At 39.2% G+C, this 24,110-nt stretch overlaps 2 protein-coding genes across 4 annotated transcripts; one reads left to right on the top strand and one right to left on the bottom strand.

The window, feature by feature from the left end:
* The first annotated feature begins 1,566 nt into the window (after positions 1-1,566).
* snx9b (sorting nexin 9b) lies at positions 1,567-17,515 on the top strand. Of its 3 annotated transcripts, XM_062436729.1 has the most exons (19): positions 1,567-1,868; positions 3,688-3,774; positions 4,860-4,934; positions 5,946-6,080; positions 6,663-6,740; positions 7,873-8,038; positions 10,425-10,563; positions 11,586-11,670; positions 11,969-12,094; positions 12,275-12,392; positions 12,502-12,632; positions 12,793-12,896; positions 13,043-13,146; positions 13,337-13,414; positions 13,716-13,792; positions 14,918-15,007; positions 15,694-15,808; positions 15,909-16,000; positions 16,173-17,515. In XM_062436729.1, the coding sequence occupies exons 1-19, from the start codon at positions 1,857-1,859 to the stop codon at positions 16,218-16,220; spliced, it is 1,860 nt and encodes a 619-aa protein (XP_062292713.1). In that variant the 5' UTR covers positions 1,567-1,856; the 3' UTR covers positions 16,221-17,515. The 3 variants fall into 3 exon arrangements, with proteins under 3 accessions (XP_062292713.1, XP_062292712.1, XP_062292711.1); XM_062436728.1 differs by lacking the exon at positions 6,663-6,740; XM_062436727.1 differs by lacking the exon at positions 6,663-6,740 and having other exon boundaries at positions 11,583-11,670.
* A 1,525-nt stretch (positions 17,516-19,040) lies between these two features.
* On the bottom strand, positions 19,041-23,034 carry si:ch211-203k16.3 (fibrinogen-like protein 1). The gene is made up of 8 exons (XM_062436932.1): positions 22,885-23,034; positions 21,680-21,895; positions 20,367-20,486; positions 20,157-20,271; positions 19,916-20,053; positions 19,572-19,788; positions 19,261-19,456; positions 19,041-19,187 (listed from the first exon to the last, which is right to left on the bottom strand). The coding sequence occupies exons 1-8, from the start codon at positions 23,032-23,034 to the stop codon at positions 19,041-19,043; spliced, it is 1,299 nt and encodes a 432-aa protein (XP_062292916.1).
* Between the last annotated feature and the right edge of the window lie 1,076 nt (positions 23,035-24,110).

The raw sequence follows: 24,110 nt of genomic DNA, 5'->3' as shown, positions 1-24,110 counted from the left end.
GGGTTCTGTTTGCCATTGACAGACAAATGGGACCACTGCTGGATTCAGGTGTTTGATATATGAGGAGGTGACGAGGAGGGAGCAGGAATGAAAGGTCCACTGTACCTTTCATTTTGGCCAGAGTCGCAGTAGTAAATATACTGGCCAACATGTTTCCTCTTGTCACTTTCTCATATATCAAACACTAGATTCCAGCCATAATCTTTCATTTTATTGGAATGTGAATAGTGTGAGTGTTGTATTCAGATCTTCAGCATGTGCATTTGCCATGGCTCAAAGCTGGGATTGATTGTTGTTGTTGTTGTTGTTGTTCCCATTTCCCAACCAAAGTCTGGTTGTGTTTATTTCTTTAAAATACCAGAAGTACGCTTTAAGTAAAACATTTTATATCTGTTTTAAAATAGTTTTCTGACATAAGAATATTTTTAATTTTTTAATACATGTTTAATATTTCAATTAACACACTTTGAAACCCTCAATGGTGCTTCAACTTAAGCATTGTCTTTATAGCTCAGCTGACATTTAAACGGCTTTATCCATTGCTCTTTTAAATGACAATTAATCTGCTTTCAGTGTTTGCATACACACTGACAATTCAGTTGCCTACAGGACTTAAAGTTGTATTGTAAAATGTTAGCTGCTTTCAGCTATTACACTTCAAAAGACACTTTTGAAGTGCATCAACTTCTACTGACACTCCAACTACTTTAATTGCTTAAATAAATGCCTTCAGACAGACTTTTTTATGTTTCTAGTGTAGTCTGAACTCAATTGTTGAGTGTCTATGGGATCAAATAACATCTTCGTGATCCTACAGGCATCCACGAATTGAGCGAAACTGTGCAGGTAAACAAAAGCTAAGCTTTGTCTGAGAGGGGGCCCACAGTCTCAGACTTTGATAAGCACTGTAATAGCAAATATAGTCCAGCAGAGGACGACTTCAGTATGAGAAATGAGCTCAGGGTCACTCCCATTGGGCCAGTTTTGAGTTGTCAACAACACCGACAGAGAACACATTACAGCAGCTACATTGAGATTAGAATAGTAGGCTACAGCCAAATTTGGAAGATTTCTTAGACTAAAATACAATAAAAGTCTAATTAAAAATCAGCTAAAGTAGTCTGAACCACTGAGAATATAAAGGCCTATAGATATGTGTATAGCCTACCAATTAATAGGCGTAAAACAAATAGCAAACAAATTAGAAAGTTCTAGAATATTTTGAAAAAAACTTAATAATGTCTCACTAAGCAGCCAACTAAGCAATTTAGCCTATACCTTTTTCCTTTTCCTTTTTCCCACTGTAAACTATTTTCCATAGTTACAAAAATTATTAAAGCGGTTTATGAATTTGTATATGTATTATTATATGTACACTCTGCTTTTATTTTGTTTACGTTTTGTTTACGTGAGTTTATAATCTTTGGTTTATGTATTTTATTTTCATGTATTTCCACGCTTTTTAATTCGTTCAATGCATTGTTCTGTAAATTGTAAGTGCTTTTATCTTATTGAATGTGAGCAGTCATGTCTTGGACCCGGACTAGTTTTCCGGTTTGTCTCGATGGTGCAGGTCACTCCCTCAATGCTGTCAGCAGCTCTGCGCGCTTCAAACTTGCAATCGCACTGAAGTCGCTCTGTTTCTACCGCCTCTGTTATCCAGGTTTTTGAGTTACTAAAGGCCAAACTTTTGTAATGTGTTTAAGTCCGTTTTGTGGCGGCTGTCTTCTGGGAGGAATTACCGTGCTTTTTTGTCGCTTCTAGTCGGAAAGCAGCGGGAGGAAATGTCCAGTTGAGGATTGAAAATCCCGAAAACCCAGGGCCTGTGTTTGTAATGATTGATCAATGCTTCGACAATGGCAGTAAAGGTAGGTCTGACAACTTTTCTAGCGTACGTTAACCTCAACCTGAGTGTAATTTCTTCTCCAGTTTTACTCCTCGGTTCTTTTTTGTGCGAAATTTGCGGGCTGTGGACTTGGGAGAAGCGAGTAGTAGTTTCTCGCATTACAGTGAAGTCTGTAGTCTATAAGTTTCATATTATCAGGGGTCAAAAACATTTTAATAGTCTGGTTTGGAAACGTGTAATGGACGCGTACAACACATGCGTATGCTGTAGGTGTGACACAATTGTTTTTACTGTACATGGAAAATGTGTCTCATTAAGAAAGTGTCTTGTGACACTTTACTACCTTTCCACTGTGGGTCACTTGTGCGTCCGTTGAATGCTGGGAAATGTAGTCTTTTGTGTATATCTTTGTTCATTAAGTACAGCATTTATGTGTGTGAAAATGATTATTTTTAATCTTTTTCATAGACTACATTATATGGGGATCAGTATTGCAGTCAGCTTTAGTATTAATACAATAATAAATTACTCAATTTATGTATATTTCTATTATTATATGTGTGACTCAGATTTAAGGTAAACACAGAGACAGTGCCTCCCTTCAGCAGATGAGTGTAAAAAAATAGCCTTCTAGTGTCAAACACTGCTCGTGCATTGTTCTGCACATCCAAGTAAAATAACATAAATACATTTTTGTGTTGAACAGTTCTTAAATGTTCAATACATCTGTGCAAATGGCATAATGCCACAACTTCTTTTTAAGACCAGATCAACATAGCTCCAAGCAGATTTTGAAAGCTAAAAGAAAGCACTTTCAGTACATATAAATTATATTTGATTTGAGGTTGAGGCCATAAACATTCATGAGCCTTTTTGTTATGTAGTTCCTGTTTAAAAATATTATCCAGCTTCCTTGACTCCTGTGAGGTAGAACATTAAAATAGACCTTAGTTCACAGAGGAGCAAATAGCCTTGCAATCCACCTCTGGTTATTGAACAAGTAGGCTAGTCGAGCACTGTGAAATTGACACTGTTCTGATAATGAGTGGCACACTGACTTTTTAGTTTAGATAGGAACTGGCAATGCAAGTAAACATGAATAGTCAAATTCATGCAAATAGAAGACTGGGTATGTCTAAATTCAAACATGAAGTGAACCGTGACATGCATATTTAGAACAGTTATCAGTTTACTGTCAGTCACTGTTGCATGTACAGCCTGTGTGTATGTAGGCATGACTTAACTCACTTTCAGGGACACACACCACACTGAAGACCAGTTGATTGGGGACAAAAGCTGTGTCCACAATTGGTAAAAAGCTGATTTATGCGTCACTAGTTAAGGTTAGGTTAAGATTTAGGTTTAAGCAAGTAGTGGTTATGATAAGAGCTACAGTAAGTCTCCAGGGAATTAATGTAAATCTTTGTAAACACCCCAAAAGTGACTTAAGTTGTGTATGTGTGTGTATGTTCCTCTGGGACCCAGTGAGAAGGACAGATTAGTAGATGTGGGTCAGTGTAAGAACTGCAGGCCCTTGTATTAAACTGAACCAGCTAACGTTTTGGTTCTGGCCTTGTTTGAGGTTGATACGTGTGCCTGGTTAAGAGTCAGCATAACAAGCCTAGAAGAAACTAGTTTGGCCTGTTTCACCCTTCCCTTATTTCACCCCACACGAGTTTTGAAGGTGTTATTGAGTTGGTTGAATGTGTGTATATGCATATGCACATACACGTGCATGTAAATGTTGATGTTTTGTCTTCAAAAAAGTTTATCTTTGTGTGTGTGTGTGTGTGTGTGTGTGTGTGTGTGTGTGTGTGTGTGTCTCCCATGGTTGTGTTCAGGCACAGGTTTTATATGACTTCATTGCTGAGGCTGGAAACAACGAGTTGACGGTGAAAGAAGGCGAGACAGTCACTATCACCAATCAGGTAAAGATGTACTGATGCTCCTCTATTAGTTATTCTGTTTTTCAAATTTGACTTTTCTTTTGGTGCATGCTGGGTTGTTATATAGCTTGTTTTGGATGGTATATCTGTTATGTCTGATTTTGTTGTAGGTATCTTTTGTGTTTTTCTTGAAAAATGTGTATTGTTATTTGCATTATGTGACAATTAAGAGTTAATTGGGGCCTAATAGTTTCTTACCAATGACACTGTCACAGATCAGAAAAGTGAAAATGTTAATATTTTAGGGAATTTCCATAGTTTCATTATTTTTTAAATTAGTTTAAGTGCTTTTTGAGTTGCCTCAACTAGTTAAGTTAATTAGCTTTATTTTTAACTGTAGCTTTATCTATTATAGCCTCTAATTTGAATGTACTGTTCATGTGTCTCTTCTGTAATATTGTTACTGAAAAAAACATCAGTCCTTTAAAGGCCCTTCTCACATGATCTCAGGCTGGCTGCAAATCAAGTTTTACAAACATATACAGAGGAAGGAAGGGAAAAAACAGAGGGAGCAAACATGATCTCATCACAGCCAGTCGTCAACAGTTCAAAGGTCACTAACTGTGTGCTGACCTACATAGTTTTCTAATCAAAGTCTGTCTCAAACCAGTCAGCATTTACTGTATAAGAGCCATCTTTTTTCCACTAAATAAACTGGCTGTACAGGAATTTGTCCTAGGATTATTCAGTGTGTTTACAGATACTTTAAGGTAACCTGGTTATTGTCAGCTTTCTGCTCTATTAAAAACAACATGTAAGTGGGAAACTTGCTTTCTGTAATTGGAATGAGGCATTAAGATAAACATGGTTAACACAGCCATTTTTGTTGGGGACACCTAATTTCATGGTCATGTATACCAACCAGGTGTTCTACAAGAGTGCATGTGCAACACTTCATACAGGGGGAATACTGCTGTTGCAGCAAAGCAATAGGACCAAAGAAAACATAGTTACTTAGATAGCTTACATAGCATTTTGATGTCATGCTTGCAGAGCATGTAAACATTCCCAGAGTTCCTCCTTTAACCTCTTTCATTTATACTGACATGTCATCTTTTTTATTTCAGCATATTGGAGGTGGCTGGATTGAAGCACAGAACTCCAGAGGGGAGGTTGGATTGGTGCCAGAAGACTACATAGAGGTAAAAGAGACTTGGTCTATGGGGATGATTTGAGCATGCACATTTCACTCAATTTACTGTGTTTGAAATGCTTATAGCAAATTAAGCAACAAAGCCATCTGCTATCATGCCTTGAGGTCAATATGTACCATCAGAATTTTAAATATATCACACTTGAACCTCTTAGTTCCTCCACCGGTTTGATATTTGTAGTACATCTTTTCGGTTACTGGATGCTGTTGCTGTTACTGCCTCTTGCCTGAAACTAAAATCTCAACAGGATGTGCCTCCTTCAGAGTTTTGCTGATTAGGGTGTTTTTGTGTGTGTGCGTCCATTTTAATCCAGTAACTCTTTATCATGGGGATATGATTCACTGCAAAGACACTCAGGAAGAGTCAGAGAGGGACTTTGTCAGTGAAGTCTGGTTAACAGTTTAGCCTCACTCTAAACAACGCTCAGTCCAACTTCTAACAGTGAAGTGTATGTGTGAACAAGAGAGACTTTGATATTATCCGGCTGCTTAAATCCGCCAACAGCCTCATGTGGATATGCGTGTTTGTCTGACCTTTAGTTAACTCTCCAGCTGCCCCCAGACTGTTTTGATTCTATGTCCAAATCATAAAAACTTTGTGATGACCAATTGTAGCTTATGTAATGTCTTCTTTTTTTTCATATAATGAAAAACATCAGGACACAGCTTCTCAAGCAACCACTTTCTGTTTCAGTGCACTCTGTTGGTAAAAACGAAGAGCTGCAAAAACAATAGGATGCTGAACTACAAAAACAACCTGCAGGGCTTGTTGTGCTATTTTCATATTGACAAGTGGTAAAAATGGATTTAAATGTACAGAATTAAGTATCATCAGCAAGTGCTATCACATTTTGGATAAACTAAGAAAGTGAAAAATCCACTTTGTAAAGCCAGGGAATGCCAAGGAGACACGATCATATTACCACAAGAATGCACCTTTAAAAGTCATCAGATCACATTGGAATATCTTCTAATGGGACTGTGTTCCCTCCGTTTATAGTTTGGTAAGCCGGCGCCATCATTTCCAGGAGCAACAAGCACCGCAGCACCTACTCCAAGTGTAGGAAATGCAGCATCGACAGATCTGGCCTTCTTTGATTCTTACGCTCCCGCATCAGCACCTGCACATAATCAGGTAATGCACTCCTTTTTTTCTAGTCCTGTTGTTGAGTATTAAATAAATATAAAGCCCCAAACTTCTCTAAACCAGCGGTGTGGAAGTAATTGTAAATACACACAACAATGCTACCTGCCATGCTCCCATACTCAATAGTTTGTGTGAGGTGATGATGTTTAAGAAATGGCAAAAAAGCAGAAGTGAGCAAAGAGTTTTATCGACATTCTTGCAGCCTGTGTGAACCCCAGAGATGCAGAAGTGAGAGCAGCTGCTGTGAGAGATATTTCACTATGGTCATGTCATTTATGAATAGCACAGGTTTCTCTAGTAAAATAGAACGGAGAGGAAACAAGCTTTCTGGAATCCTTTTGTCATTAGCAGGCAGGAAGTTCCACAAAAATGAGCGTACTGCTGGATCAGTAGAAATTTGTGCACAGTAAGAGGTTGAGTCAAAGCAGGAAATGTGTCAGCCATCATCCCTCATGTTTTCACTCTCATACACACACGCACACATGCAAGCACATTTATTTCCATCCCCTACTGAGTGTAAACCTTCACTGCTGGCGCTTTGTGATGATGTCACCTTCTTTTCCCCTCAAGGTGGATGCTGGGGGCTTGAGTCCCCAGCCGGAAACCCCTGAAACCCCAGTTTCCCCCTACCTTTCGTCCCCTGATGAGGTAACAGCGACTTGGGGGTGGTGGGCTGGGGATGCGATACTCAGACCCCCCCCCCCGCCCCCAGGCATTTTTTACCCCAAGTCCCCTCCTCTCTGATTGGTCTGCTATTGGCAAATTCCCCCTCCTACTCCCAATGCCTGCAAAAAGCATGATCTCACCCTCTCCATTCACCAAGCACTACATTACACCGACACACACACACACATCATCATAATGTCAACAATCAGCACCTTTTTGTCTCGCTTGTATGAATCAGCACCATTATTAACGTTTATAAACTGTAAAGATCAGAGTCAATGATCTTCTTATGTCACGTATATTTGAGTAATCACACTGGCAAATCATTAGACCTCATCACATGAATTTACTCAAGATGATTATGATCAAGATAATTATCTGATGAATATAAATAATACTCAAAAATGCATGACTGTTGTCTTACAGTGAAAGTGCTGCTACATCTAGAAAACACTGTCAGGAGGTTGCTCCTAATTGAACTGCTGTGTTCATATTTAAATGTTGTGTGAAACTCAGGTTCATTTATTTTTCTCTATGTGTATGTTTATTATGTGGTGTGTTTATTGACCCTGCATTAGTTCTCTGTTAAGAATGTTTAACATTAAGCTAAAAGCAACCTACAAAAGGCACATGTACACCAAAGCATGCCTAGGCCCACAAGTTTTAATAGTGGTCTATGAATGCCCTGCAAACTTTGGATGTAGTGGCTTTTTCAGCTTGCAAGCACTGTAAAAAAATGTATGTGCCGACTGGAAATTGGTTGTGAGTATGTATTATTATGAGCATGTCCACTTGTTCAAATGTGCAGCATAATGAGTTATTGTGCACTTTCTGCATGTTTTCAGAGGCGTTTACGACATAGCACAGTAGCAGTCATTATCAAGCTGATCTATCTGATTTAACAGATACCCTGTTTGAGGTCAGGTCTGCATCATGTGTTTGAAAAAGCATGTTTTGTTTTTTTGTTGGTGTTTTTTTCTCAGACTACTGTCAGATTTTCTTTTTAACTGACTCCAAACTCCGTCCACACTGCGCTCTCACTCTTTCTCCCACTCCACCCTTGATCTTTTTCTCCATCTTTCTTCTCTCACATTCTCGCCGTCTCTCTTTCCAGGCTAGTAATGGTAATGACCCCTGGTCGGTGTGGAACGCAGACCCATCGGGGGGCTCCTCTAACAATTGGGCGTCAAATCCAGAGGGCACCCAGACTGGGAAGGGTGCTGCCGGGGACCCCTGGGGATCTGTATCACAGGGCCACCCTCAGGCTTACCAGGGCCCAGGTAAGAACAGATGTTTTGTTTTCGAATAATGGTGTCAGTACATTAAAACTACTGCCTATAATCTTCTGTCATTTATGAATTCACTCACTTTTGGGTTAATGCATCTACTATTGCCATTGTGCACCGACACCTTGGTAATTTGCTGTTGACTTTCAGTTTGCGGATATTTTGATGGATTTTGAAGTCATCCTATTAGCAGTTTGAGACGAGTCGTGAACAAGGCCTAAGTGTGGGTACAGTTACATAACTGTAGTGACTGATGTGGTTCTGGTGATCAAAAGACTTACCGCCAAATTCAACAAGTAATCAAATAAAGAAAGCCGCCTGTTTGATTATGTAAGGACACTGCAATACAGATGTGGTGAGTGATGTCATTTTCATGATCAACGATTGTGGGTTAGCACATCATTTCTTTAACATCTGTCCCAGCTTTCTTGCGGGATGCCAGCTTTGGAGTCTCATAGGAGAGGTTGCTACATCACACAACATGTTTTAGTACATAGCTTGTTTAAATGTTGTAGCACTTTTTTCAACAATCCATTTCTCTAGGTAAAATGTTTGGTAAAATCTCTCTATTTAGGGAAAAGAAAAAGATGTCATGTCTATTTTCTATTGTATAAAGGTTATGTATTTAAAAGGTGAAGTATTTAAAATGTGCTTTGTCTTTTTTCTTTTGTCTCTTTATATATTCACCAGCAAGAATATAACACTTGAGAATAAAACATGGTCAATTAGTCCTTGCAAATAATCCTCAAAACCAACCAAATTGGAGTACCAGAAAGCATTTGCATCATACAACAATATGACAAAGATTCTTCTTTATATTCAGGAAAGAATACTGTCTCCCAACCTTCTGTTTAACCTGATACTTACTGAAATATCTCAATAATATACAGTAAATTCCTCTAATTTGGAGCTCCGATTTAACAGATATTGTTTGCAAACATGTTTTTAACACAAGAGATTTGGTTACTTTAACTACCAGATGTGGTTCTGCTCAGTCGTCTGTCTCTGGCAGCGCTCTCTGCAGAGATTCGCCAGTATGTGGACAGGACAATCAAGTCATGATTCTGTTTTTGCCAGACTGGAAAAGTTAGCCTCACCCCTGACTCAGAAGGACAAATTACTTGACCTGTTTTCTTAAATTCTTTAGTTGTTATTGTAAAAAAGAGAACAGATGGAACACTAAATAGCGAGGAGAATAATTAACAGACATTTCCTTTGTTTCTCTCCAGCCAAAGACATTTACCCATACCCATACCTTATAGATTATACAGGTATCCCGTGCATCACCTGGTGGAAACTTTTCACTAATATTTGTGTGTGGACTGGTAATGCATACTTACAAAGATTGAGAGTTCCCAGCAAATATTTTTAGGACATGGTCTACATTCTCAAAAGCATGTGTGTGAGGCATTCAGTTTGTACCTTGATTTTAACACTTTATTAACTATATTGTGATTGGAGAAAGTGAAAGTTGTGACTGCGCTATGGAATTTAAAAGATGCCAAAACCACAGTGTGAAAATGTTGACATTTCTCAGACTTAGTCTGGTCTGTTTTGTTTAATTTGTTTTGTCTCACAGCACATCTGCCCTACAAAGACAGAGCAGTAACTGAAGAGTCAAATAGAACAGATAGATAAATTGTGAATGTAATTATTACTTAACAGTGTACCTTTAAACAAAATGTTCAAACATTCAGGGAATTAAGGGCTCAGGTGATGGTTACAGTCCTTATAAGCTAGGCCAGTAATCTACTAAATGGACAAGTTTAGTGGCAGTTGTTTCACAATCGTGTTTGAATTTGAATACCATCTCATTTATATGGCATAACAAACTGAATTACTAAGATATTTTTTCTCTGAAATTATACATTTCTACAATATATTTATTTGTTCAGTTGTAAAAGAAATGTCAGAAAAGTCAGACTCTGGTCTTCTTTCAATTTTGACTGAATATGTAGTTTTGCATTTTGGCTTTTGTAAAGCAGATGTGACAAAGCATTGTAATAATGATTCTCTAACGTGCCTGTTGTGTGGAAATATTTGCTCTGATTGCCTGTTTCCAAATTCAGGCCTTAAGATCTGCTTCACATCACAGAGTCTGAGTTATGCTCTCAGTTCCTTTACAGACTATTTGTGTCCTCATGTTGAAAGTGCACCACTCACCTTCAAATATTCCCCCATTTTATCTTTAGATATTATAATGCAGTAAAAGGTAATAATAGAGTAGAAGCTGTCCTAGTACATTTTCACACATCAGAGGGGAATTGTCACACTTGTGGAAACACCTTGACATGCTGTAGAATAGGTTTCTGAGCACAGATGTTCTTTCTGTTTCTGTGATTTTTAAAACAAAACCATGCATGCTTTCATCTGACATCAGGAGCAGAGGATGATGAGTGGGACGATGAGTGGGATGACGTAAAGTCTACTGGAGGTTACGCTGAGTCTGAAGCTGGAGAAGGTGGTGCCTTGCAGAGAGGTGGACCTCATGCGTCTTCAATGAAAATCTCCCTCAACAAGTAAGAATGAATAAAGCAGCAATACACACAGCTTTGAATTATAGATTATTTGATGTTAATGAAAAATTCAGCAGCAGAGGTGAATTATTTTGATTGAATTCATTTTTACAAGCATTTCTCTCTCAATCAACAGTAACCAGAAACATTAGAATTTACCACAGTATAGTAATGTCTAATATTAATGGTGGTAGTAATTTTGTAATCGTGATTGACATTATTATGTCTGTAGGTAAAAACCATCCAGAAATCTGCCTCTTGCAATGTCAAAAAAGTGTTTGATTATGGTTGGATGAATTAAAGTCTTATTAAGAGTAGACAATAGGGATGTCCCGATCCAGCTTTTTGCACTTCCGATACCGATATTGTAGCTTTTAGCATAGGCCGATACAGATACCGGCCGATCCAAGCATGTATTAAAGATTAAAGATATTTACTTATTTTGTTGTTATACTCATGTTGAAAAGGGTTTTACTCTTAAGAACAACTAGCCGACTTAATTAGGTTAGTTTGAATAATCCACAATGGTTGGTAATGAGAAGCTGACCTGTTTATTCTTAACAGGGTTAAATAAACACAAAATAGACAAAATAATAAATAGTCAATTAACCACACAAACTGAATTGGCATCAATGCTCTGCTCTTGAACAACAAGAGTGTAAACCAAGGCTTAAAAAGCCATCAGTGCAAACAATATTGTAAACTGTTAGCTGAGTAGAAAATAAATAGTGGGATGCTGGACAGGTCGCTAGGTGTGCTGAAAAACGCGGACCGGATTTGGGGGAAAAGCTGAAAAAAACTGGAATGGATTACCTACATCGGTGCGCTGGAAAACACGAACCGGAGTTTTGAAAACAAACTGGATCGGGAGTCCGGATCGGGATTTTCCCGTGCAGGCCGATCCGATATTGATATGCATTTTCTGCTAATATCGGCGGCCGATCCGATCCAAATATCGGATCGGGACATCCCTAGTAGAGAACGTTAAAACAATTATTTTCAAACTTATTTTTTTCTTTGAGCAGGTTTCCTGGGTTCTCCAAGTCTGGGCCAGAGCTTTACCTTCTTTGCAAACAGGTTGCTAAGAGCAAAGACAAGCTAGCGATTTATGTAAGTTATCTCTAAATATCTACGATATATATACAGTGTATTATCATGTCTTAACTTGTTATATCAGAAGTAGTGATACATTAACGCAGTGTACCTGACTTAAGTTAATACAATATGCTGTATCATAGCACAAGTTGAAGTTGTCATTTTGTGGTTGAAAAGCTTGTTATATGTACAGCCTTAATTCAGACGTTATGCAGCATTGACATGGTTTCCTCTTTTTTACTACCTTTAGTTAATGTTTGTACGTCATAAAAGGCAAAGTAGAAGGTTTCTAAACCTGTTGTGTTATTCTCAGTTAGGAGAAGTTGGTCCGGTGTGGTCATACCCAGACACTCAGCTGGACTGTGTGGTGGCTGATCCCAAGAAAGGCTCAAAGATGTACGGTCTCAAGAGCTACATCGAGTACCAAATCACTGCCAGCGTAAGTAACCACATAACCACATGAACCTATTGAGTAAAAATGAATGATTCCACATTATACTGTTTTGTTATACCCCATCAAACAAGTATCACACAATAGGGTAAGAAAATAATATAATGTTTGATCCCAGATTACAAAGATATAGTATCTATAACATAACTCATTGTTATTGGTTTGCAGACCACAAACCGACCAGTTAATCACAGATACAAACACTTTGATTGGCTGTATGAGAGGCTCCTGGACAAGTTTGGGTCAGCCATCCCCATCCCCTCTTTGCCAGACAAGCAGGTAACAGGTGAGTGCCTGACTCTCTAAGCACTAACAGATGTGACACTACTTCACTGTTTGAAAAAATATATACATGTTGAAGACAACTTATTTTCTTTATATCCCTCTCATTTTAGGGCGGTTTGAGGAAGAGTTTATTAAGATGCGTATGGAGCGGTTGCAAGGCTGGATGAGCAGGATGTGCAGGCACCCGGTCATTTCCGGCAGTGATGTATTCCAGCTTTTCCTCACCTACAAGGATGAGAAGGTATGCTGTGCCTCCTCCACTTGTCCTCCCTCAACTGTGTGATGGGAAAACCTTTCATAATGAGATTCAATTAATTAGATTTCAAGTAGCTGTGTGTACTGTAATGTAGACCATTTATTGAAGACCGCAATACTAAGATGCTGATAATTGACTGGTGCAGGACTGGAAGACGGGGAAGAGAAAAGCAGAGAAAGACGAAACAGTGGGAGTGATGATTTTCACCACGATAGAGCCTGAGGCTCCAGACCTGGATCCTGTAGAAGTGTGAGTTAAATCAATATTTGCTTTAAACCTTTGCAAAAAGCAAGCATAGCTCAAAAAGCACCAATGATAACTGTGTGCATTAACATGTGTTTACCTGCATATGGACATATGGTTAAATGTATGTATGATGTGTCCTCTATCCACAGCGAACAGAAATGTGAGCAGTTCAGCAGGTTTACCAAAGCCATGGATGACGGGGTAAAGGAAATCCTCACAGTGGGAAATGAGCACTGGAAGAGATGTACAGGCCGTATGTACACACTGCAAAGCTAAACAAATGCTTTGCTCCACACACAGGCCACACCCTCACTTTGTGCTGTAAATTACTGTTTATGTTAATGAATGGATCTGTTATGTTGAATATTTTGCCAACTTCATAAAATGTGTGTGTGTGTGTGTGTTTGTGTGTATTTTAATGCTTTATCTGTTTCCCTCACCAGCTCTGCCGAAAGAGTACCAGAGAATCGGCAAAGCCTTCCAAAACCTCTCCTCTGTGTTCACCAGCAGCGGATACCAAGGTACAACAACAAATACAAATATGGCATCAGATGCTGTTTTGAGTGCCTTACGCATTTTCCCAGATGCACACTAGTAATTGTGTCTTCTCACAGGCTCTTTCATTAACACCACTGTCTGTTGTCACACTTTAAAAAGATTGCTGAAACCAACACGTGTAATCATCGTAATGGTGGCAGCAGAAATGTTGTAAATGTATTTGCCATTCAGTCATTATGTGTAAATCTGTTTGGAAACAAATTGGCACTCAGTTGCGCTTAAGAAACATGTTGATGACATATTTTAACTGTATTTCTGCTGTAGGTGAGTCAACCCTGACTGATGCCATGACAGCAGCAGGAAAGACATATGAGGAGATTGCTCAGATGGTGGCAGAGCAGGTACATGCATAGTGTAATATTACTGCTATTCCAAAGATTACAACTATTTCTGCCCTTTCTGTTGGTATTGCAGTCACATTTCACTGTAAAGGTTGACAATTGATTTAGACCCTAAGAAATCTTTATATTTTTACCCAAAGAGCCTTTACTGTCAATGCGTTGAAAAAAAAAAAAGCAGGACTTTATAGCCACTGGTGTCTTAAAGTCTATTTTAGGCTCCTTTATGAACTACATCGGCTTGTGGTCACTATCAATTCACAATATCTGTGAACATTTCCTGCTTACGGTGTTTACATCCTAGCTGTGGCGGGTTTTTTTTTTTACCCCTTTAACCCAGCATCCTGCTGGTGAAGCCTATATCTGGGAAGGAAGAGGTCCAAGGGCAAACTTGGTTTCTAGTATTTTTTACGAATCCTCTTTTCACCTGAATGATTTGAATACGTCTTTTTTAGCTGTCCCGTGTAGCCTGATCAGTGTTGTGGTGTGTGAAAAAAAAAAAATCAGGGCTTTTTTTAATGTTTAATGCTGCATCCAGAGGGAAGAATCATCTGGTAAGCCTGAGTTGCTCCAGACACTTTTTGTAGAATTTTAGGCGTTAAAGCGTTTCCTGTGATACAAATTAGCACTGGAGAAAACTAAGATCTCAACATGGATTAATCTCAAAAGCAAAAAGTCTTAAACAAGGCAGTGTATGTTTGGCATGTAGGTCGCATGCAGCTTTCCTTTGTTTAATTGAAGGATAAGGGAAGAATGTTTGTGAAGGTTAATTTTAATCTGCCAGAGGTACTGCAGGATAAACAAATAAATCCGACTATCTTTTCCTTTTCTATTATTCTATTGGTGTTTGTATTCCTGTAGTGACTCCCTGTCCAGTGTCTGAATCCATTATCTTAATTATTTTAACTACACTGAGTCTTCCTATTTTAGTGTTTCAGTGACTCTGATGAACTATTGTTTTCCTGTGCTCTTCCTTATCAGTTTCAGATCCATGTGTTATTTCCTGTTTTAGAAATCACGTCATTACTTACCTTATTTCAGTGTCATTGTTGTCCTAACTTTAGGTTGTTATTAGATAGTCTCCCTTTTTCCTCATTTATCTTCCTAACTGTGTTGCTCCCTTTCTAGCCCAAGAAAGACCTCCACTTCCTCATGGAGACCAACAATGAATATAAGGGTCTGCTTGGATGCTTCCCGGATACTATTGGAGTTCATAAGGTACAGTAGCTCCCATTGTAAGAGGAAAGAGGGAAAGCATTATTAATGCAAATGTTTAATATGTTTTACTCATCATAAGGAGTAATATTCAGCCAGGGTTTGATGGTTCTCTGAAGTTTTGATGATGCCCACAAATTAGTTTAAGCTATACTAGGGAATAAACATATGTCATTGAATCAATCAACATACATATAAATATACATATATTTACCTTGGCAGACACTGCGTGATGGCATGTTTTCAGGAGTCTTTTCACCAGACATGCCTCAAGTAGGGAAAAAAAAAAAGAATGAGGGCAGTGAGAATTTTTACTCGCAGATAAATTATTACTCTTTGACCAGGGTTTGATGACTTTCTTTACTATCACCAGGGACTTAAAATTAGGATATCTCTGCCACTGGCTCGATGTTGACCTTTTCTTTTTTTTACATCTGTCTCTTGTGAGCCCCCCAACTTTATGCATGCTAAATTGCTGCAGTAGCCCTTTACGTGTTTCAAAGGGCAACTAATTCTGCTGAGCAAGTGCAAAAAATATAGTAACATTGTAGTTTTCGTAGTAGTTTTTGTTACTAAGATATCAGGGTCTCGTATTTAAATTCCTTTTCCACATCTGGATGTAAATGTGATAAATGATCAACTGTCTCCACAGAATATAACTGTTGTTTGTTTAATTAAAATCCTGGCAGGCAGCCATAGACAAGGTGAAGGAGGGTGACAAGTTGGTGGCCACCAGTAAAATTACCCCTCAGGACAAAGTCACCATGGCTAAACGAGTCAGCACCATGTCTTACACATTGCAAGGTACCACACTGACTCACTCAGGCAACTTAAAGTGGTGGAGTTTAACATGATCGTGTTGTCTGACTCAAGTGTTTCCCCCTTTATTTTTTTTCTGCCTCAGCTGAGATGAACCACTTCCACAGCAACCGTATCTACGACTACAACAGGGTCATGCAGTTGTACCTGGAGGAACAAGTCAAGTTTTACGAGACGGTAAAGACATTTTTATCGACCATCTACCAAAGTAAATTGGAGTCTGTAAAAGTCTGTCTCTTTTGTTGCCTCATTACCTAAGGAGAAATTACATAATGCTTACATATTAAGCCATCACATGACACCCTCTGCTCTTGTATTTATGTTAGTCTTTCTTCTTCTGAACCCACAGATTGCTGCAAAGCTGAGACAAGCACACAGTCAGTTCACTACAATGTGAAAGCAACAGCCAGCAGTCTCGCACTATAAGATATGAAGAGTTAAACCAGCTTGACATCCAAAAAATTATTCTTGCTTATACTGCATTCTTTACCCTCTTTAATTTAAATTTCACTTCTCTCTTTCTCTCGCTCTTACCTCATCTCTTCCTTTCTGCTCATGCCAACAGTCCTAGCTCATAGTGTTACTTTTGCCCGCTGCTCCTAGAGGTTTATGAACTGTAATGAAAAGGCAATTATAGCAGAGTAAAACACACTATTTACACACAACCCTTCCTGTGTCCAAGGTCCGCAGCTTGTGTTACAGGAAGTAAACAGTTTGTGTTCTTGAATTGCCTCATTGCATGAGTCAAAGCCCAGAGTTTCTCTAATGTAATACACATTTTTGTACAGCTATGAGCACAAACATGCCTGTAGCCACATCTGCCTATTTTAAAGCAATAATCCACTTTATTTTAAGACATCATTCCATGTTAAAACAGTAGAGGAAAGGATAGACAAAACCAGTTGCCCCTCTTTCAGTAGAGACAGATGGAGTTTGATTTCCGAATGCAGCATGGACAGCGAATCAGAGCTTTACTGTTGTTATTTTGGCCAATGTCGGGTGCATTTTAATTTTTGCTACTATCAAGAGTCCTTTTAAGAATGCAAGCCTTAGATTAGTTGGCATAGGCAGAGTGTGTGTCCTCTGTATGTCCACTGCTGGCTGTGCCTAGCCTCCTTTCATCCTGCACTTCCCTTAATGCTAACAGGAAGCTCCAACCCCTTCCTATCTCTCCCGCGTGCCTTGCCCCATTGAGTAGAGAAAATGTCAGTTTACATTTCAGGAGAGAAGGGCTCATTATTTTTAAACATTGTATGTTAAAGCCAAAAGTCAGCGACTTAATACTGAGTTTAGTCTGTGCCAATCGTAATTTCTTTCTCCCAGTTCTCCTGAAGAATGTTTGTCCATTTTTTTGACCAGATTATGGTGTTTTTATATGAAGGTGTCATCTTTAAGAATCTGTACTATACAAGTTTGGGATGGAGCCATGGATTATGTCATGTATGCAGTTTTTCTTTTGCTTTTCACCGCTCAGTTTTCAATCAATCTCTAATCTTGTTCACCCTTTGTTTTTCACTTGATACATGAAAAAAAATTATATATATATATATACAGTATATATTCTATTGAACCTATCAGGTGCTTCTTGTCATTGAGATACTATTTTATGTATAGAAGTATTTGCAATACTATGTAACTCAGAAAGAGGAGCAAAAATTCAGTTTTGATTCATTAAACAATGATTTATACTCATCTAGAGTTTATTTGTTTCCATGCGTGTGTGTTTGAAAGAAACATTGTCTTGTTGTTTGTATGGTTCAGATTGTACAGCACACTACGCACTCTCTGATTCACTCACAGTAAAGCCCTTATTCGCTTAAGCAGATTCTTGTGTAGAGATGGATAGGAATGAGAATGAGTCGGCAGCCTGTGCGAAGGGTCAAAGAGTGTGTTTGTGCAGTCTTGTAGTGGAGGAAGTGAAAGAGCCCTTTTTACCCCACATTCAGCTCTCGCAGCCATCAGGTGCAGCTGGATGTGTAGCCCACATAAAGTAGCTGGGTGAGGAGAACTTCAACACTAGACAGACCAAACAGTATAATGTCTTTCAGTTATTTTCAGTTTTTGTATTGTATTGAGGGTTAGTTGCATCACTTTCAAGTCATGATGTGGATTGCGTTGACTTATTACTGTTTTGCAATAAGAACTCTCAGTCTCTAAATATCGTGTAAAACAATGGTAATTTAATTTTATGGTTGCATAAGAGTTAAACTTTAACAGATTTCAACCATGCGGACTGTTTTCTGTACCTGTTTTCTGACTTCTGCCAGTATGTTAAAGGTTTGAATAAACCCCAGTGTGAAGAAAGTAAATAACACCAACTTTGCAACAGAAATCCTTTTGTAGAAGTTTGAGTATTCTCCCTGTATGAAAAGGTGTCCTCTGTGACACATGGTATATGTAGTGTTTATTGTACAGGACATATGTATGTATACACACTATGTATACAACACTTTGGGGTAATATCAAATACAGTTCAGTGTTCTTATATCATGACTTACTTCAGTAACAGTATTAATACACTTTATATTTGAATATGAATTTACACAAAAAATTAAAATTTAGAGTGGGCTGAAATTAAAAATGATGACAATAGGGTAAAGGAGTAATATGAAATAGTACATGCAATAAGTACACACCATATGCAGAGCATTCATTAAGCAGTCTCACATCTCAGTGGCTGGTAGAAACCACAAGCCCCTTCACACTGTCAACATATCACATAAATGTGACTTTATTATGGCTAAGGTGCTAATAGTTCCACTTTCCAAGTATCAGAGTATCAAACTAAAGGTACAAAATAGAAGTACAAAATAAGGAAGAACTCACTTCCCATGACACAGACATGAAAAATGTCCATAACTAACTTCTCACAAATGAGTGAAAAATGTCCATGTCCCAATTGGAACTCTATAAGTCTGCAGTAAGTTTGTCTTTCCAAAAATATGCAGCAGAAAATAGTTGGAAGATTGAGCATGGCAGCCACATTTGCATATGTGCAGTTCAAAAATAGCAGAAGAGATGCCATTTTCCAGAAGTTATGCTGTGCTGTAGGCGTACTTGCTAAAGAAAAACCCAACTTGTTGACATTCACTTCCTCCTGGCAACAAAAAGGTCACTGGATGTCACTATCACTATGGCAATCCAGTGAGATGCTCAGGTCATCCCTATTGTCTTAATACAGTTCCTGTGTCCAAACCGTTGTCATGCTGACAGTGGTTCACGGAGACAAACGGGTTCGGAAGGTGCGTGGGCGGATCATCATGCTGACTTTGCGCAAGGAGTAATAGTCAGAATCTCTCCAGGAGTACCAAACAATCCCATCAGGACCCAGGGGCCCCCGGCCTTTAGGGGTGTAATGGCCTCCCTGCCAAATGAAGAAGTTGTAAACACTCATGTCTTGAATAGTATGAAGTGATGAATAATATGCGTACCCTTACCCTGTAGTAGACACCGTTGAGGTTGGCGTAGAAACACTGGTTGTACCACCACCCGCCATGCGAGATCTCAGCACAGATGTTGCCACTGTCAGGTGTACTGAAGCCCAGCTTGTCATGGTACCAGCTAAAAGAGTCCTGCACCGAACCACTGAAGCCTGACACATGGAGACGGTACTGATGCTCCTCATCTTCCACACTGCAGACACACACAGAGGAACAGTGAGAAATGATGCAAGAGATAGAAAATGGCTGTGCATGTTTTGCTATAATTTCCAAGTTGGTACGTGTGTTTGTCACTGCATTAGACCGACCTGAAGCTCTGGTAGAGGGCATGTTTGTGCTTGTTGCTCCAGTCCTCCAGGTCAATGCGGAGGTTGTATTCTCCCTGGGTGGTCAGCTCATGTATGTGGTCATTACCCAGCCAGAATTCTGAGTGCAGGTCACCAAAGCCGTCTCTATAGTCCCTCCAGGTGCGGTCAAAGCTCACTGAGCCATCAACTCGCCGCTGGATCACAGTCCAACCACCACCTGAGGCAAAAAGAAAGTCTGATGTATATGTTTCCCTCTGCAAGAGCAGGTACTTGAAAATAGTGAATGCTCGGGTCATTGTGTGATATGTCAAAGTTCATATACATGTACAGTATGTGTGACTCACCATCTGTGTCCATATCACAGTAGACCTCCACAGGCATGCCTGCAACTGAAGGCACCACTGTGTAGAGGCCTGATCTTCTCACTCCATTGTAGTAGATGGACGCACAGTCTATGGGACAGTTCCTCACATGCTGAGTATCTGAGGGAAGAAAAAGGAAAAGACAGGCATGGGAGGGAGGAAATCAACAAGTGGGATCTGGCACCCTCTGCTGGAAGATCATAGCATTTTTGTGAGTGTGTACCTGGGTGGAAGGCTTCTTGAGCACTCATAAGAGGGTTGGGACGGACAATGTTGATCAAGCACCCGGGACTTGTTTTTACTTTCTCCACCAAAAGTGTCAGATTATGGACTTGGTTCTAAAGAAGGTCACACAGTCAACATATCAAGAACCGCACAGTTTTATTTAAAAGCACATCCCCAAAACAGTTCAAGTGAATTAGATGCAGCATACCTGAAGGTCTAGGATGAGAGTGCCCTGTAGGTGCAGCATGGTGGTGGCTTCAGCGTAGTGCACCTCCAACTCATGAAAACGCTGTTCTAAGGAGATGTTCAAATGGGTCTTCTCCTCACTCTGACACCACCATGCACATTAAAAGACACACAGAAACACCCATAAGACACGGTTCAGTCAGTAACTGAGATGTATGCCAGAAAACTGATCAGTTGAAATGCATTTTTTTAAATGATTGATATGAGTTTCTGCCCTGTATGTAAACTAGGTTGTATCTTGAATAAGTTTGTCAATTTCTATCCACTTTCTACTTACATTATATTAGAAAATAGCCAAAAAGAACCATGTAAAAGATCTTGATTTTCCTTTGTCATCTTTACCCATAAAAAAATCTCTTAGCTTAATTGACCACTGAACTTTTCTGTTTATGCACATTATAGCTCAACCATGCAACGTCTGCCAGTGCTGTCAGGACAAAAATGCCGAGCCCTCTCTTAAAACGTAAAGCCAAACACTTCTTCAGTATGTGGTCTATTCCTAGCCTGGACAGGGAGGATAACACTAACTCCCATTACCACAAACCCTGAAGCCCGCTCCTCTGCCCTGCTCTCATGTACATCACACACAGAACACATTAGTCCTGGCCACCATCCATCCACCTGTGGCCACTGGCAGCTGAGACTCTCTGTTTGTATAGGCTCATTGGCTGAGACACATGAGGCAGCACGTGGAAGAGTAGGAGGCTAATCCTGTTAATGACTGAGGTCAAGGACATGCTGTAGGGGAAGCTGGGTTCATGACCAGGCACCACGTTACAGAGCAGAACACCACAAATACAATGTGTTTCCTGTACTTAAACACACTACTGGAGACTACTTTTTTCAACAACGTGCACACCCTCCACTTTTAACAGCTAGACGAAGTACACAGAACTCTAATTCTTTTAGACAAATAGTGAAAGTACATATTAAATCAGACATTCAAACTTATTTTATAAAATATTTATGTCTAGTCTGAACTACCTCTTAACCAAAAAGGCCCAGAGCTATGAAAAAAAGAAGTAAATATTTAACAAAACTTCTACTTTTTAAAGGTTATATTCAATACTACATGCAATATACACAGAAGAACAGAATAACTTTCCCAATTAGCAAAAAAGTTATCTTTATGTCTTTCCTTAGAAAAAATTATCTTTTCATGTTGTCACAACATCCGGTCAGGATTCAGCTGGACTAAGGCAAGTCCTCAAAGCAGTTGAAAGGATTGTTGCTGACTGTTGACACAGGTCTGCTAAGTCAATATGAGAGTGTCACCTGCAGCTCGAGGACTTTGATGCGATGACGGTGGTTCCTCAGCTCCTCCTGCAGCTCAGAGATGGTCTCCTTCAAAGACACGATCTGCTGTTTCCTTTCCTCATTCTCGTGCAGCCAGTAGGACACCTCATCTGTACAGCGAAACATATCTGGACATCTCTGCTCGTCCAGTTGTGGCAGTGTTGCCACCAGTCGACACATGCCATTCTCCATCACCTGTTTGATGAATAGGATTTGATCAAGAGCAGCCTCAGATTGCTTGTTAGACTGCCAAATAAAACCACAGCTGTCAAATACGACTGGGACTTTTTCTCTGGCAAATCAATAAATTCAACTTTCCAGCTATCTTATTTCCTTCTCCCTATCTTATTCCCATTAAACTTTAATGGACAAAAACGTGTTGCTGATATGATCAAGTACCGTAGCTGATCAACTAAACTCTGACTCTCATTTATTTTAGATCATCATTATTTAAATTGAAGGAAAAAAATACCAAACTTTTTTTTTGCTTATTAAATGCAAACAGTAGCTTGGTTTTCTTTCATTCCAATTTTGGTTGGGGGATCACGAGACAATACATATTTTTGAACTACCTAAGATTTTGCCATACTGTTTAGTTTATAGCTATGCTGTAGCTATAGCTATAACTTTAATATCTCTTGATTTATGCCATTGTGGACAAAAGTGAAAATCAGTAATATAATATTGTTTTTTTGCATCACTGTGATGAAATGTCTTGATTTTTCATGCCAAAAAATACCCCCCTGTGTTTTTTTTCCATCCATAAGCTGTTTCACTGCATACAAATTATTTTCCTGGAAGTTTATTAAGTCACAATGTATTTTGTTATTGTGATATGAAGTCAATACTGTATGATGGAGGTTTGTATCTATATCACCCACAACTATCAACTACAATATATGTGAATACTTCTGGTTTTTAAGCAGCTGGTCATACTAATACAGCTACAATATTTGAAGACAGGAGCTAATACATTTATCTTCATCCTTGACACTGTATGACTCAACACTGTATGATTAATGTAGTGATTAATTTAAAATGTAAGTGATGCATTCATTAGTTGCAGTTCATCATTACAATGCTCTTTCATAGAGCCGACACATCTCTGGAGTAAAATGAGGAAACTGAAAGGCAGTACGCAGAGTATTACTTTGTTGTGTAGCCAGAATGTTTACAGTAATTACCTGGTTACTGTACTCCCCACACTGGGAACCCCCGCCATTGCCCTGAGTAGTAGTGGTGTCTGCTTTGGCCTCTGGGAGCAAGACAATGAGGATACAGAGAGCAGAGCACACGCTCCAGCCAGGAGGGTTGGTTAAGGACAGGAGAGACATTGCAGCCACTATGTTAGTCTTTCCCTGCATTGTCAGTGAGAGCGGGGGTGGGACTGAGGTGCTTCACCATGAGAGGCTCTGCTGGCTCTCCCTACAAGTAGGAAAACAAAGAAAATGTCTCGACTATGTTCATAAAATAGAGTGTTGTCTAACAACAAAGTCCTGTCTCATTCTGTCTATCTCTGAAGCACAAACACACACACATCTCTTTGCATTTATCTATTTCAACTAATAGGACATGAACTTACTGTAAAAGCATGATTAAGTAATTAAGAGGAAGGCGATCCTTCAGCCTATCACATTACTGTAGTTCGTCCTCAGGTAACTGAATAAACACACACACACAAACAAGCTCGGACACGTCACCTGCTCATGCAGCCAAACTGTTCAGTTCAGTCCTCAACTAATCTTAATTAGGAGGTACAGTAGATAGTCTCCAAGTTCCCAAACAGTTTATTTCTCTTACTCTTAATAACATACATGCACAGATAACTTGAACAAAATGTGGTTTTCCTCTTTGCAGCAAATAGTGTTATCAAGTTGCAACAAGAAAGAGAGACTTACTTACTATGCACCTGTAGAATATGTGGAAATTGTGGTGTACTCACCCCAGTCACAGACATTCTTTGACCCCATTCCTGGCCCATTTCGGGCCGAGGGGTTCTCTCCATTTTCTTCTTCTCCTTCTCTGTAGCTCTACCCGTATTGCTTTCTTTCTCACTCTGTGTGCTGCATGCTCATCTTCTATCTCTCTCCTTCGCTCTCTCACTCTCTCTCTCTCTCGATGTAGACATCTTAGTCCCATAATCCACCTTTAAGAGGATTCACGACTGAGGGATGGAAGGAAGCAGACAAATAGGGAAGTGATAATATATTTATGGAGAAAAATTAGACATAGGAGAGGATGTTGCAAAAGTTATTTCTATTTCATTAGAAATATGTATTTCTGTCTTGATAATAGGCTAAAATTAGATTATGGCTCTTTTTATTTGACAAATGACAATATATTCTAACTACTACTACTACTACTACCACTACTATTAAGTACTATTACTGACAATATATATTAACTATAA

Source organism: Scomber scombrus, chromosome 17 (genome assembly GCF_963691925.1).
Source record: "Scomber scombrus chromosome 17, fScoSco1.1, whole genome shotgun sequence".
Classification (NCBI taxonomy): Eukaryota; Metazoa; Chordata; class Actinopteri; order Scombriformes; family Scombridae; genus Scomber; species Scomber scombrus.
The sequence above is the reverse complement of the archived record's forward strand: the minus strand, read 5'-3'. Positions and strand labels throughout refer to the sequence as shown.

What these genes read in the sequence shown, in the direction of transcription:
- snx9b (XM_062436729.1), top strand. An exon ending in CATGTCTTACACATTGCAAG is followed by an intron (nt 15,809 to 15,908) that starts GTACCACACTGA and finishes TTTCTGCCTCAG; the next exon opens with CTGAGATGAACCACTTCCAC. An exon ending in AAGTCAAGTTTTACGAGACG is followed by an intron (nt 16,001 to 16,172) that starts GTAAAGACATTT and finishes CTGAACCCACAG; the next exon opens with ATTGCTGCAAAGCTGAGACA.
- si:ch211-203k16.3 (XM_062436932.1), bottom strand. Translation starts at nt 23,034, where the DNA reads ATGTCTCTCCTGTCCTTAACCAACCCTCCTGGCTGGAGCGTGTGCTCT. An exon ending in CTCTCATCCTAGACCTTCAG is followed by an intron (nt 20,272 to 20,366) that starts GTATGCTGCATC and finishes GACCTTCTTTAG; the next exon opens with AACCAAGTCCATAATCTGAC. An exon ending in CTGTGATATGGACACAGATG is followed by an intron (nt 19,789 to 19,915) that starts GTGAGTCACACA and finishes TTTTTGCCTCAG; the next exon opens with GTGGTGGTTGGACTGTGATC.